Source organism: Doryrhamphus excisus, chromosome 3, assembly GCF_030265055.1.
Source record: "Doryrhamphus excisus isolate RoL2022-K1 chromosome 3, RoL_Dexc_1.0, whole genome shotgun sequence".
Taxonomy (NCBI): domain Eukaryota; kingdom Metazoa; phylum Chordata; class Actinopteri; order Syngnathiformes; family Syngnathidae; genus Doryrhamphus; species Doryrhamphus excisus.
Genome location: NC_080468.1, coordinates 22,448,710 through 22,463,122, shown reverse-complemented (window position 1 = coordinate 22,463,122; position 14,413 = coordinate 22,448,710). Strand labels below are relative to the sequence as shown.

The 14,413-nt window shown below is 37.7% G+C and overlaps 2 protein-coding genes and 1 long non-coding RNA gene across 6 annotated transcripts in view; 1 reads left to right on the top strand and 2 right to left on the bottom strand.

Annotated features, from left to right (window-relative positions):
- The window catches only part of LOC131124923 (RNA-binding protein with multiple splicing-like), a 36,291-nt gene extending 35,325 nt beyond the window's left edge, over positions 1–966 (bottom strand). The window contains exon 1 of one of the 4 annotated variants that reach the window (XM_058065928.1): positions 195–966. In XM_058065928.1, the coding sequence (XP_057921911.1) occupies positions 195–251 (57 nt within the window). In that variant the 5' untranslated portion in view covers positions 252–966. The remainder of the gene's footprint in view (positions 1–194) is intronic. The other 3 variants (XM_058065927.1, XM_058065926.1, XM_058065925.1) reach the window with 3 other exon arrangements.
- A 1,127-nt stretch (positions 967–2,093) lies between these two features.
- LOC131124926 (uncharacterized) lies at positions 2,094–8,979 on the top strand. Its single transcript, XR_009128952.1, has 3 exons — positions 2,094–7,885; positions 7,973–8,676; positions 8,761–8,979. It is a non-coding gene; the product is annotated as an uncharacterized LOC131124926 (long non-coding RNA).
- Positions 2,467–14,394, bottom strand: LOC131124920 (uncharacterized). The gene is made up of 15 exons (XM_058065922.1): positions 13,942–14,394; positions 13,810–13,829; positions 13,455–13,485; positions 12,163–12,314; positions 11,998–12,078; positions 10,895–11,047; positions 10,187–10,388; positions 10,020–10,110; positions 9,691–9,832; positions 9,005–9,109; positions 8,757–8,920; positions 8,139–8,213; positions 7,945–8,047; positions 7,757–7,875; positions 2,467–6,745 (listed from the first exon to the last, which is right to left on the bottom strand). Exons 1-15 carry the CDS (start codon positions 13,943–13,945, stop codon positions 6,670–6,672), a joined length of 1,518 nt encoding a protein of 505 aa, XP_057921905.1. The 5' UTR covers positions 13,946–14,394; the 3' UTR covers positions 2,467–6,669.
- Positions 14,395–14,413: the final 19 nt, after the last annotated feature.

Sequence of the window (14,413 nt, the reverse complement as noted above, 5' to 3'; positions counted from 1 at the left end):
TAAAAACATGAGCAACACACATGACTTGTCAACATACAAAAAATATGAAGACATGGCAGTTACAGAAAGTTACAAGTCACAGTTTTGACGGTATTTGGTGTTAAAATAATGTTAAACCAACTTTACAAGTAGCCGAAAGTGGTGTTCGATTGCCGCCTGACAACAAATAAGATGACCAGGTGCGCGAGCCTCACCTCTTCTTCGTGGAATTCAGTCTGCTCGTTCTCCTTCTCGATTTTGTTGCTGTTCATCCTGGAGTCACTCTTCGGCACAACTCGTTCAATAAACACAAATGTACAAAAAAAAATATGGATTTACACAAACAGACAAACAAAAAAGCGCCGTTAATTAAACAGACAAGTCAGTCCGTGCGCGTGCGTCAGCTGTCCGACCGGAACCTCCCACTTAATTAGTTGGCATCGATGTGAAATATTTCCCGCCTGTTGTTATGAACTAGAAACGTGTAAAAAAAAAAGTGAAGTATTTCAAATAGTCCCCGGTATGTCCTCCTGATGTGAATCAATGGCAGGAAAATGTTCAACTTCTCCTCATCTCACATGAGGAAGAGAGGAGGAGGAAGGGAGAGACCATGCATGGACTAGGGAGAGGAGGAAGGGGCGTGGCTTCGGATGGGTAAGGGCGTGGTTATCTTTGTGTTCTGTGCTGGGAACCTTTCTGGTAAAAACATTCATATATCTTTTCATACATAGCTTTTACTGTAATATTTGATTAATTTATATGTTAAAGTAATACATTATTCAAAATGTATGACAAAAATTTTAGTAATCGTATAGTAACTATATGCCTGTCCCCAATAGAGGCCCAAGCCCTAATATAGACACATGATACTCCTTGCATCATGCTGGCAAGAATAAAATCATTAAAATACATATAAAAGTATACATTATATGGCCATTTATCATTTTTTAACTAATATTTTGTAAAAATATTTATTTCTAATATTAAAAATATTTGAATAAAATAGCTACAATAAAAAAAATCTAATATTAAAAATATCTGAATAAAATAGCTACAATAAATGATTAGGAGGTGCCAATAATGCACTCAATAATACAAAAATATATGTATTAAAATACATAAAATATTGCACAAAAAATCATTGTGGTCAAATAAAAAATATATATAATTTATGTTTGATCATTAAAAATGTTTATATGCCTTATATGCCTATATGATGCTCATATTATTCTTTCAAAAAATGAATGTATATAAAATAGAGGCCTAATTCACACTGTTGCAGGACATTCATGACAATGACAATAAAGCGTCTTTTTTAATGTATTAGTATTTTAAAAAGGGATGGGAGGTATTTACTATTTTTAAATTGACTTCTTAAATTGTATAATAAAAAATGTAATATATTTCAGTTCTGTTAAGTCTTACCTCGAATGGACCCCTGGTATTATCTGCAGTTAAGTAATGTAAAAAATGTGTGTGGGGGGGTGGGGGGTAGAAACATGTATGACTCAGCAGTATAGGAACACAAATGATACACTCAAGAAGACAACACCTCCATATGGAGTTAAGATAATAAAGCTGCAGATATGATTACCAGATGTTCTTTTTTTAAAGAAGACAATGCAGCTCTGGAATTGATGCCTGAAGATGTTGCGGCACATCTAACTGCATTTGTGCGACAATAACATCGCTTTTAAACATCATAGTGGCTTTGAACACTCCCTGGACATTTATTTTCAGCTGCTGATTCTTCTCTTTCTTTGTTTCACAGTGAAAACCCTCAAAGCTGACAGTATGGCTGGTTGGACAGAGGAAAGTGGACAGGATGGGACGTTTTTGCCTCTCCCCATCATGTCTCTTGCAATGATAGTGCTGTCTAAAAAAAAAAAAAAAGTGGGTTTTATGCTGAGGAGGAGGAGGGATAAAAATGGAAATGTTCCTCGGTATCAAAGCTTCTTGCTGGAGTCTATGGGGAGGACTGGGGAGAGGGGGGGAGTGGGGAGGGGGGGGACATGTCCCAGCTGTGTTTGACAGGTCTCACGGCTGAGCTGTGTGGTCTGATGCTAATGTAGGGAGGGGACGAAGGGGGAGGAAAAGAAGGAAGGGGGAGCAAGGGGGAGGAAGGAGGCCTCCTACCAACCATGGTAGGAAAACATGCACACACACTTTGGTTGTTTAGTTGCTTTGGTGAAAATGACATGAGGACATCCTTGCAGACATTATTTATGGACAAGGCTCCAGCACCCCCCGCGACCCTCGTGAGGATAAGCGGTAGAAAATGAAGTTACTCGAACACGACAAAAATAATACTGCATGAAAAAAAATCTAAATTAATAACAAATAAGAAAAAGAAGTGAATCAATGCAAACGATGATAAGCAAAAAAAGTAATTTAGCCAAAATAAAGTAGGTCGTTTTGCAGGAATGAACATTAAAAGTAGGAAAATATAAAATAAAAAGGTAAAAAATGTTTTTATATATTATGAGAAAAATGTGATGACAATAAAGGCCTACTATATGACGCAAATAAAGTCAAAATATGATGAAATTTGCTATATGATGACAAGGAAAAAAGTAATTTAGCCAAAATAAAGTAGGCCGTTTTGCAGGAATGAACGTTAAAAGTAGGAAAATATAAAATAAAAGGTAAAAAAAATTTGAATTATATTATGAGAAAAATGTGATGACAATAAAGGCATACTATATAACGCAAATAAAGTCAAAATATGATGAAATTTGCTACACGATGACAAGGAAAAAAGTAATTTAGCCAAAATAAAGTAAGTCGTTTTGCAGGAATGAACGTTAAAAGTAGAAAAATATAAAATAAAGGTAAAAAAATGTGAATATATTATGAGAAAAATGTGATGACAATAAAGCATAGCAAGCTACCGAGCTAAAGCAAGATGTTGGATCCATGATGCAGCAAGAGAGAATTATACCATTTCTAATGTTGGCGGTTTGACCTTGAAATAAATTATTTTTATCAAGATGAATTCCGATGGGCACGTCAATTAGTGCCGTAATGGAGGTCATACTGGGCCGTTCTTTTGTATTAGTTTGTATTTTTGGGAATATGACATGTTAGATGCTGTTAGTGTGCTGTGGGGACGGGTTGTTTAATCACAAACATAACACCAATGATGAAGATGATAAGTGACGGCAGGAATTTGAGAGGAAGTTCAAATGTGACGCGCTATATTTGGAGGCGGCTATTTTTAGCTCTCCGCTGTGTATTTGAAAGACAAATTATACACTCCATACTTCCTGGTTTTACTCAAGAACATATAGTGCATATTGCACAGGACAGTAAGATGCAGACGTCTTACATTATTAGAAAATGAACACATACAACTACTGTAGTACACAAATAACACGCACACATAACTGTGTCTGTACTTGAAATGTACTAGTTCCAAGGCTAGACCACATAGAACATGTGAATATATAGAACACGGAAACATAACATTCAATGTATAACAAAAATGTCAGAAGACTGTGTGACCTTTCCGTGGGTCAGTCAGGTCACGCTATTGGCTGAAAAATAACTTGATATTGTCATTGCTGCCCTCTAGTGCCCAGAATAGTGAAATCTGTGACATCATCATTGTGTAGTGCTATATAATTTAAAACTAAAATCATTCACATTTAAAATATCTAATACATTCACTCAGTTCTTCATGTATTTTTTTTTTCAACTTGTGTTTATTGAAGCAATCGAAAAAAGGTATACTGCACAGGTTAGAATGTCAATTAAATGTTCAATATATATTGTATAATTTTTAAAAAGCAGCACAAAAACACATTGCGTTTGTATACAACTGAAAATGTTCAATATGAACGTACATGAACAGAATATTAAGGTGTGCCTTTAAATCAAACAAACATATAATATTCTCCATTGTTATTTGAATATAGTAAAAAAATGCTGCAGCATCACAATTGTGAGGGATTGTAGAACACGGTTAAATGGACGGAACTATAACTATAATAATAAATTCTAATTCTTTTGATACCATTTATCACGAGCTGAACAAATGTACACAAATGCCCTCTCGCTTAAATATTGTTCACCGATCTGGCTAAATATGTGTTACTGACCAATATCCAATATCTCACAGGTATGGCATAATCAAGACGATGACTAGACAGGACAATTATTGCACACGGTGCGCCTTAGATTGGCCACAATAAAAGGCCTTTTTAAAGAGGAAGGGGGTTGAAAACCAGGCAGTATTTGGTGTGACCACTATTGATCCCAAAAATACTGAATAGGTGACGTGTCTGGTGAGCTTCCAAGAATTGCGTACAGATCCTAGGACTATGGGGCTATGCATTATCATGTTGAAGCATGAGGTGATGGTAGTGGATGAATGGCACAAACAACAACAAAACCATATTTTGTATTTCAGAATGCAAAGAATGCATTTCTTGCTAGGCTATTTCAGTTCGTTCAGTCGTTCGAGTTGGACGATTCTGGTACCAATTCCTTTTAAGATTGAAATGTATGAACTTTTCAATGAATTTCTCACAAGGCTATTTTCTACCAGAATATATATATATATATATATATATATATATATATATCGATATCAAACCATTCAACTTGAATATAAATGTTATTAAGTTTCTTTCCACTAGGTCTCTGGGTCAAAGATACAGTGTTCCAACATGTTGGACCAATAATAATAACTCTTTGGTTCCAGCAGCCACTATTCTGCTGAATAACCGTTTATAATGTTGGTGTTGCTATTGTATTTATTGTTTTTAATTTTGTATTTATTTATTTATATCAGCGTGATATAGCTGGCTGTAGAACAAATTTCCCCTTTGGAGATAATAAAGTTTACCTTGACATTTATTTTGGAAAACAGTACACATATCCTGTTTATGTGTAGGGGTTAACACACTGTAAACATACTAAATATATTTATAAATATACCAATTTGTAATAGAGTTACTATATTTATATATTAGTGTTTATGTGCAATGTATATCAGGGGTGCACACACTTTTTCAGCATGCAAGTTACAGGTAAACATGATCTCTGTCTTACGATAAAACATTTAACCTATGTATAAAATCTAACCAGGGCTGCACGGTGGAGGAGTGGTTTGCATGTAGGCCTCACAGCTAGGAGACCCGAGTTCAATTCCACCCTCGCTATCTCTGTATGGAGTTTGAATGTTCTCCCCCCGTGCATGGTTTTTCTCCGGGTACTCCGGTTTCTATATGTGCCCTGTGATTGGCTGACGACCAGTCCGCCCCTGACCCGAAGACAGCTGGGATGGGCTCCAGCAGCCCCGGCGACCCTCATAAGGAACTACTGTATACTAATGCTTACTATTTTTTCTTTGCCGATTTCTAGTTGGCAGACAGGACATCAAAACTACAGTAGAAATCTAAATTAAAACATTTTCACAATCCCAGAATTGGAATGTTAGTCAATGCTCAAGCCCCAACCCTAATCATGTGTTCCTGGGGTGCTAATAAGGGATAATAATCAATAGAGAATGAATTATGAACGCTCACTAACAGATTCTGTCAATACTGAAAACGTTTAAGATTTCTGAGTTCAGCTCATGAAAAATGGGAGCAAAAACAAAAGAGTTGTATATTTTTGTTGAGTATAAAAGGCAACAATGGCTCAATTAAAGTCACATAAAAACACAAAAGTACAGGTGGTCGTCTGGTTACAATCTTCTATGTTAGGGTGTTTAGTGATTTACAAACACGCTCCCATCAAGTCATTAAAAACGCAATATTGGAACGACTTACACGCTTGCAAGGATGCCGTTTATGATTTGTCTCGCATGATGCATATGAAAACAGTGCACTACAGAGATTTTGAAACATCGCTTATTAATTACCTTTTTTGCACTTCTTTGTGTCTCCCAAACCGAAGGCAGGCTCTCCTGGTGGAAATTCACTCAGGGAAAGTGATCTTATTATAGGCTGGAAGACCAGAATTAACATCCTAGTGAGCCTTATGTTGATTCAGTACACATAAAAATATTGAAGATTGAAATGCCTGTTGTAGGCTCATACTAGCTCTGTGCGGTGCTGCTCCGGCTCCGTCAGCCGTATGGCACAACGGAAAGAATCCGTTTGGGGTCCCACTTTTTTTTTCCGGACGCCGCAGATACCGCAAACACATGGGCACTCTCATATCATCATCATCATCGGCGTCATATCAATACAAGAAACTGATAACGGTTACAGAGACCATTTGGAAAATATCGCTATACATTGTAAACTCCAAGAACAAACAACAATACAGATTAATTAAACACTATGTAATAATCATAAACATGGAAAAAATATACTGGTTTGTATTTGGCACCAAAAAAAACCCCACAAGTTAAGGCGAGTTATCACGAGAGCAGATATTCACGCAGGAATGGTCTCTTTTTCAATTACTTCTTTTCATTTAATTCTTGTATATAATGTTTTTATTTCTATATTTTACATGTCCTTCATGATTTCTGTGTCCAGTGCGAGTGACTTAGGTTTTCGTTTTGCTATAAGATCCGACTGATACGTAAACTCAACATATCAAAGTCCATTCATTCATAACCTGAAGACCACCTGTAGTCCGTCAGAAACAAAATAGAATGTCTTTGGTTTAGTCTAGATTCAACATGCTAAAAACAGTAAATACGTAGAGAAACGACAATATCACTTGGGCAGTTTAGTGTTTGGGATAGCCTCTGGAGTCTGGGGGCACTCTGTTAGGGTGTCCGTAGTAGCCTCCACTCGCATTTTCCCTAGAAACACCGCATTAAGTTACATATACTGTATATATTTCATTGAGCAGTAGCAGGCATGACGTCTACAAAGCTGATGTTTGGAAAAGCTGCTAATAAAGGCTTAGAAAATAAAACTGCCATATGAAGAAGACCATCAAATGCATTTACTGGTATATGCATTCAATGAGAAAAAAATAATTTTTTAAAGGGGAAAAGGTTTAACACAACTACTGTGGAAAGTTATAATTATATAGTACAGTAAATCACCACTATTTGTGGGGATTGTGTCTCAGACTACCTGCGAATGGCGAAAAACTTAATTGAGATGCCCACCAAAGTGCCTGTTTTAGACACTGAAGGAAACCAAATGATCACCGTATTAACTGTGCAACCAAAATAGCATCATTTAATGTAAAATATAAATATAAAATCTTTCATGTATTTGATATTGTATTATTTAAAAGATCTCGACAGCTGTCCTTTTGGTTCGCTGTTGTCATTGAATTGCGCCTCACTTCGTGTGCGCCGATTACCAGCAGTGCTCACTTAAGCTGATCTCTGTCAGCTGGCTGAAGCTGGTTGATTCCTCCACCTTGTCATTCGCTTGGACTGCTACCCAGCTTTTACGGTAGAGCGTTTTTTTTGTATGTTCTCGTTCCTGATTCTCTGCTGTGCTCCTTCAGTTTCGATGCCAACTTTCAATAGTCACAATAGTTCCTGACCTACCTGTGTGACACTGCTGTTTTACCTAATAGACAGACTGTCCCTTCATTGTGTCCCTTTTGGCACCATGACTTTGTGTTTATCTCCTGGTCTTTGTTAAAACCACATTTTATTCCTCCCATCTGGTACCTATATATACAAAACCTAATAATGCCATCTGTAAAGTTGGAAGTGCAGAAGTAAAACTGTCAAAATATGACTTAACTCATTTCAGCTAAGTGCTCTGATATTTGGGTCAATACAGGCGGTGCCTGGTACTCGATGCACTTGAGTAAACATAATGTTTACTATGTGAAGACTACTTACAAGTTGCAACTGTCGTTGCGGACGTCTCGAGCCTTGAGGGCCAACTTGGAGATGCCCATGCCCACTGGCATCCTGTCTGGGTATCGAACGCTGATCCGGTTGCCCATCAACTCATAGCCCTGGTGAGAGGTGAGACGATACATTAGTTGGGTCTGAAATCATTTGTTAAAAGTATTGGTGGAACTTACGTGAAATCTGTTTATGGCGTCTTGGCAGCTCTCCTGTTGTGTGAAGTTGATGAAGGCGCATTGTTTGAAGGTCAGGACCTTGATGCTGTGAATAAAGCCAGCCCTGCGGAGGAAGACAATTAGTGTTATTACCACTACAAAAATAGGAGTAGTGTATTGGTTGTTTTTGACATTTTTTGTTTTGTTGGTCTAACTTGCTGAACAGCTTGTTGAGGATCCACCCGGTCACTGAAACGCTCAAGTTCCCCACCCAGATTGGGAACAGCTCCCTGGTGGAAAGAGAAACATCATTGCCTACACCAATCACACATATTGAATGGTGGTGCAGTATAATATTTTCATATTTACAGTGGATCCCCACACATTTGCACAATCTATATTGACGGTTTGACGATTGATATTTTTTCCTCTCTGAATACATTTCATTCACCAATTCACTCAATAATCTTGCTATAATATATTTGGATGACGTGATTTTTTTTCCCTCACAACCCATCCCGGTCACTGCATTCCTCATTCACTGCCCTGCTTGCCATTGTTGTGTCCATTATGTATGTTTTCCAATGATTACACATACAGGTGACAGCGTACGCAGTGATATGAGAAAGTAACACCAAGCAATTGTGAGACTTTTTTCCAGGATGCATTTTAGACGGTTAAGACAGTAGCTGCCCCGCCCACCGGGTCTCATTTGACCATCTCAACAACTTGGTTGCAACAAGCAGTAAACAGGTAATTGAAAAAAGTACACATTAAATGGATAAATGGATCATTAGTTTTCCCCAGTTATTCATGGTGTGTCATTTACTTACACAGGCCCCCTGGACATCCCAACTGCAGCATCCGGCAGAGACGGTCTGCTTCCGGCCATGTTCAACTCACTTGAACGCAACTCGTTCAGCAGTTCCCTCGCTTTCTGGACTGTACCGTGTAGCAGTAAGGCGTTGGTGCACTGTGTCCACGTGTAGCCGTCCTCCTGGTTAAAAGAACGCACCCCTTTGACACCACCTTTCCATTTATCATTGCTCAGCTGATGGTTCAATTATAGCCTGAAACAGACCATTAGATGCTTTATCTGTTCTTTCATCATTTCCTGGGAAGCCTCGATACAAGTGCTGTCCAGGTGTAGAACTTCCTGGAAGGCCTGGGCAGCCTCCTCGTGTCTCTGTCATGGGAAGAACACAACATTCCCTCAAATGGTGGCCACATCGAGTAGACGGCACACCCCAAAAAGAGGTAATCAGGACTAAAAATAACGATGTGCTCACTGAGGGGAAAACCCCGGTTGGATTAAACGCCATGCTAAATAGACGTCTCCAGTAAGAAAAACCAAAACTAGGCAGAGGCACTTGTTGATTGTGATTCATGTTGTGAAATATACCTTTTATCCTCCAAGACCCCTGCTCGACTAGACACCATACCCCACCAAATTGACAAAGAAATAAAATAGGGGGTTGCCACAAGGGGCACAGATTACTTTTAATACGACTGTTGACTTGTAGAGAAATACTCTATTTCCTTCTATTCCCTCAAGTAATGGCCCCCGTCCCCAAGCATATTCTTGTAGACTATTTTAAAAACAATTTTTCTTTATTATGAGCATATTAGCTCTTAAACTCGCCCACAAACGTTCAGCAAATACAAAATGTGAGCGAGTGAGACCTTTAACTTTCTCAAATAAAGGTCCCTGCTCTACTTGACGCTGCACCCATAGCATATTAATATGTACACAACATGAATAATCACCTCTAAACCGGCCAAAGCCCGTCCTTTCCTAAAGAAACCTTTAGTCCAGCCTGGGCACAAGTTGAGGGACACCTCGGCATCGGCAAGAGCCTGCTCGTATTTCTTCAGCTTCTCAAAACAGAAGGAACGATTTCCATAGAACCTTGAAGGTGAAGCAGTGTTTAAATGTGGGGATACATTTTTTTTTCCAGACTAAAAGGTGAAAAATATGAACATATACATTTTTTTTAAAAGATTAACATATGTTTCGCTACTACTGGTGTTATTTTTTTAAATCTAGGAATGCACGTGTACAGTATATATAAAATGCTAACATTGTAGAGTCTTACTTGTACTCCGTAGGATTGTACTGGATTGCCTTGGTAAAGTTCTGCACCGCCGCATCAAAGCGCCCGGCACTAGCGCAGTCATTGCCGATAACTTTTAAAAAAAAGAAAAAAAAAGAAAAACTACACTGTTATAAAGAAGTTAAAAAAGGACAAGATGAGGCACTCACCAGCAATTTTGTTGCTTATCTCAATGTTGTCTTCGCAAGCAACGTCACAAGCCTCATTCTCAGCCTTGTCACCTTCTTGGGGGGGTACACTTTTGGGTGGAGGCTTCTTTTTCTCTTTTTTCTCTGACTTGGGCTTCTGATCCATCTTGCCCTGAACTCGTTGGGCAGCGTTGTTCACAAAAGAACTTTTCATATCCAGTCCCTTTATAGACACACACCAAAAAAATAAAAAAAAATAGACCAAGTACATTATTAAAATTTGTCAATATTTGTTGCAGTGGCAGTAGAGGAAAAAATTGAGCATCAGGAGTGAGAAGCAGAGTTAAAGAAGTAGACCCAAAAATCACTTAATGGCAGCTAAATGATTTTAAAAAATTATTTGGTCATTTGTGGACTGATGGCGTTTGCTACCATCTTCTGTCTGTTTGCAGTAATCACACCAGATTGTTTCCAACCATCGCCAGCGTCGAGCATGTCGTAGAGGTTTCTTTCTGTGCAGTTTCTCTTTTTGCCAACTGCAAGTTTTTGTGCCTTTCGGCATGTATCCATGATGTAGTGAAAAGACGTTCTTCCATTCCATGTGGAAGTGGTAATTGTCCTTTTTTCCTTACTGCATTTGAAATCCTTTACGTAACACGATGAATTCCCGCTCTGGTTTTTGTGATCTTCTTTTTGTGGTAAAATGCAATCTTACAATTACAAACATACCTCACAATCATCGGGGGGCAAGTCATTAGCTGAAGTTGATGGTTTAGCTATGTTGTGCTCCATTTTGTCCACAACTTCGGTATTATCCTCCTCCTCCTCCACGTTGGACTTTGTCTTCTCCAGTTTCTTCAGGCGCTTTCTTTCCTTCATTCGCTGTCAGGACAATGGGGGAAAAAAAAAGTGTAAACATTGAGGAGGAAAACTGTTATAATACAACAATAATTCATAAAGAAAACTTTTCCACCTAACAGTTATGAGAATTCAGATTTACGAGAAGTAAATATAATAAAAGCATAAAGGGAAGAAAATGGAATGCTTACTAAAAATGTTTCTTTTGAAGCTCTACTTAGAACCTCCTTAAAACGTGCAGCGCGAAATGGGAATTATTGCAATTTTTCAACTGGTATTAACATTAGGAGTGTACATGATAAGGAACGCTCACACTGTCTGGTCTGTGCAACCCATGAGCACTTTATGTGAGCAGCGCGAATGTCTGACAGTTTCGTAATATTTCATGTGACCTGAGCTGGAAGGTTCGCATAAACATAAAGCTTGCGTATGTTTTACAGGCCGGTGGCAGACACTCTCAGGCTTGTTTATAGCCACCAGCCGTTTTCTCTTTATCTTGAATGTATGACAAATGGTAAGAATGCAGATTAGTCCCTTGCCTAAAAGAAAGGGAAAGGCATACAACGCCAGCTACAGCGGTACAGGCTAGGTGATAGGCACAGGCTCCCGCCACTTCCAAGTGTTCGACTCTTAAATGTACAATTCATTTGAAACAAGTTGGAAGAACTTGAGGCTCACACCAGGCAGGAGTTTAGCGAAAATTGTCTTCTGGAGTTTAAAGACGCATAGTTGAAAGACGCAGACTACAACATGCGTATTAACGGCTCTCGTGCCTATGATGAATGTGTTGCTGATTGCCAAGCAAACGCATAATGCAAGAAACACTTCTTTCAAATTAATGTGTGCACCACATGGGAATTCGGTACACCTCTATACTGAACTGAATGCTGAATACTAATACATGTACCGTTACGCCCCTAGATTATAAGCTTGGAATGACATTACAATGACTTTGTAATAATATCGATTGCTACCAGTTTCTTCTGCTGACTCTTTGCTGCCTTTCCTTTCACTTCATCCTCCTCGGGTGGGAACACCTCATTCAATTTAGCATTCTACAGGGAAAATAAGTTGTACAATATTGTTGAAATAACAATTAAAATAGCCACATTTATCTCGCTATCAAGAAGAAAACGTACAATCTCTTGGGTGTTCTCTTGATCAAAAGGAATAGTACTAATGTTACACAATCTCCTGAATAGGGTGGATTCTACGGGGTCTTTCTCATGGAGAAATCCGTAGAAGTAATCGTACAATTCCAGCTGGTCTTCCCGTACTCTGGATCTTATGTCTGTAGGCAAGGAAAAAGCAAATTTTTACATGAGGTACAGTTGTCATTTTACATCCATAAAGTTATTTACTTAGTAAAAATACTAAATTATTACAATAATTATTGTGATTAAGTCATTCATCATTTTCACAAAGTAAAATAAGTGGATTACAAGAAAAACAATTCCACTTAGAATTACATATGAAGTCCTAATTATGACAATAAAATTGACATTTTACGGAAAGATAACTTATATGGTCAGAAATAGGGTTGAGCTATATAAACTAAAGTATTCAGAATTCAAAATAACGTGTTGTATATTTGACTGGGTAAGTGTAGATGTGCTCGCTGTCTCATGCGTCATGACACATTCTTCGTGCTCATCTTTGTTTGCGCTTGAGATGGAAGAACAAATTTGTCATGTTCCTACATTTTGCTGTCACCGTTGCTTCGCAAACTTAGCATATGATGGCCGCTTACTCCACATCTGTTCTATCGAAACCAAAGCATTTCCATATTACAGAGGTACCTCCCAAGTCATCTAACATCTTTGCTTCTCCTCCTCCTACGTCATAGGTGCCAATACAGTCCATAGGTCATAGGTGCCACAGTCGAAGGAAGAACATGTCAACTCTGCTTTTGTGACGCCCATTTAACAGTAGATTCAGTTTTTGTTGACAAATTCCACGATTTTGTCTGTGATATTACGACCAAAAAATCCTGAAAATTAAGTTTGCATTGCCCAGAAATAAAGTCAAAACCAATAAAGAAGTCGACACAAAGTTTGACAATGACTACTGAACTCGTAGAATGACGCATGTAACGGTCTTAATAATGGGACTGAAACGAAAATTTTACCAAATAAGTATTAAATTCACAAAGTGAATGTTTTATGCAGACAAAGTCTAGCAATTACACAAATAAAGTCAGCAAGTAGGAGTATGGAGTAATGGCAAGTTGAATTTTACGAGAATGAAGTTGAAATATTACACAAAGTCGCAGGTTTACAAGAACAAATTGCATTTATGCAGCTAATAAAAAGTCACAATTTACAGAGAAAAACGTTGTACAAGACTGCATAATGGTCATAATTGTGCAAAAGAAAAATATTTGGGGAATGAATTTATGAAGTCCGAATTGAAGACAACATAGACTTCTTACCTAGAAAAGAGGATGTTATGTCTTCCTTTTCCTGAAAAGGGAAGATGAATTGCATATAGATAAATATCCTATATACACTCCCAGCTGGTCTGCCTGGTTATGCTCGATAAATTGTGACTGGCTTGCAGTTACTTTTGTTCCGTTTCGTACTTATGTATAGCATCCTCAAAAATCAAAACATTTAAAAGCGAGACTGAAGTTTATGCATTTGTTTTAAATAAAAGTAACACTAACGATTAGTTTTCTTCCAACTATTCAACTTATTGAAAAAAATATTTGTAATTTCGTCGCCTTTTATATACAACTCAAGAGTCGAAACATAAAACGTCACCAGTAATATGAAGAGTGTACATACGAGAGGGGTTTCTGTTGGATCTGGAAAATAAAACAGACACAACTTAATTAGCTAAATGCTAACAGCAGCAGCTAATTAATGCTAGCCAAACAACTCGTCACACGTCGTAGGAAGTTCTAAAAGTTTTCTTACCCATTCAGGCACGAATAAATTATCCACCGACTTCTTCAAAATTGATAATACGTTTGAAACGTATTGAAGAATGATGCAAATAGTATAAATAACGATATAAACTCATTCAAAACATTCTCTGACTACTCTTATGCTCGTTTCGACGTCGCAATTCGGAACTTCCGGTGAGTAAGGTCTCTTCCGGTGTGTCAGGAAGTAGTTAATTCCACGCATGCTCATTCTTAAAAAAAGACAATCTTTAGTATTGATTTTTTTCATTTACATATATGCTTCTTTGTGTAATTATATTTTTTAATGAAAAGAACCGACCCACTGAAACCAATACATTTAAATATAAACATTAAAAATAAAAATAATGTATTGGCAGGAACCCAACAAAATGTTCACTTTAAAAATAACAAACAAATATTAGCTTTGTAGATGTATAAATCTAACATTTAATTTTTAAACAGTTAACAGTTATTTTCTGCAG

What these genes read in the sequence shown, in the direction of transcription:
- LOC131124920 (XM_058065922.1), bottom strand. An exon ending in GATAAGCAACAAAATTGCTG is followed by an intron (nt 10,111 to 10,186) that starts GTGAGTGCCTCA and finishes TTTTTTTAAAAG; the next exon opens with TTATCGGCAATGACTGCGCT. An exon ending in GGGCTTTGGCCGGTTTAGAG is followed by an intron (nt 9,110 to 9,690) that starts GTGATTATTCAT and finishes TTCCCATGACAG; the next exon opens with AGACACGAGGAGGCTGCCCA.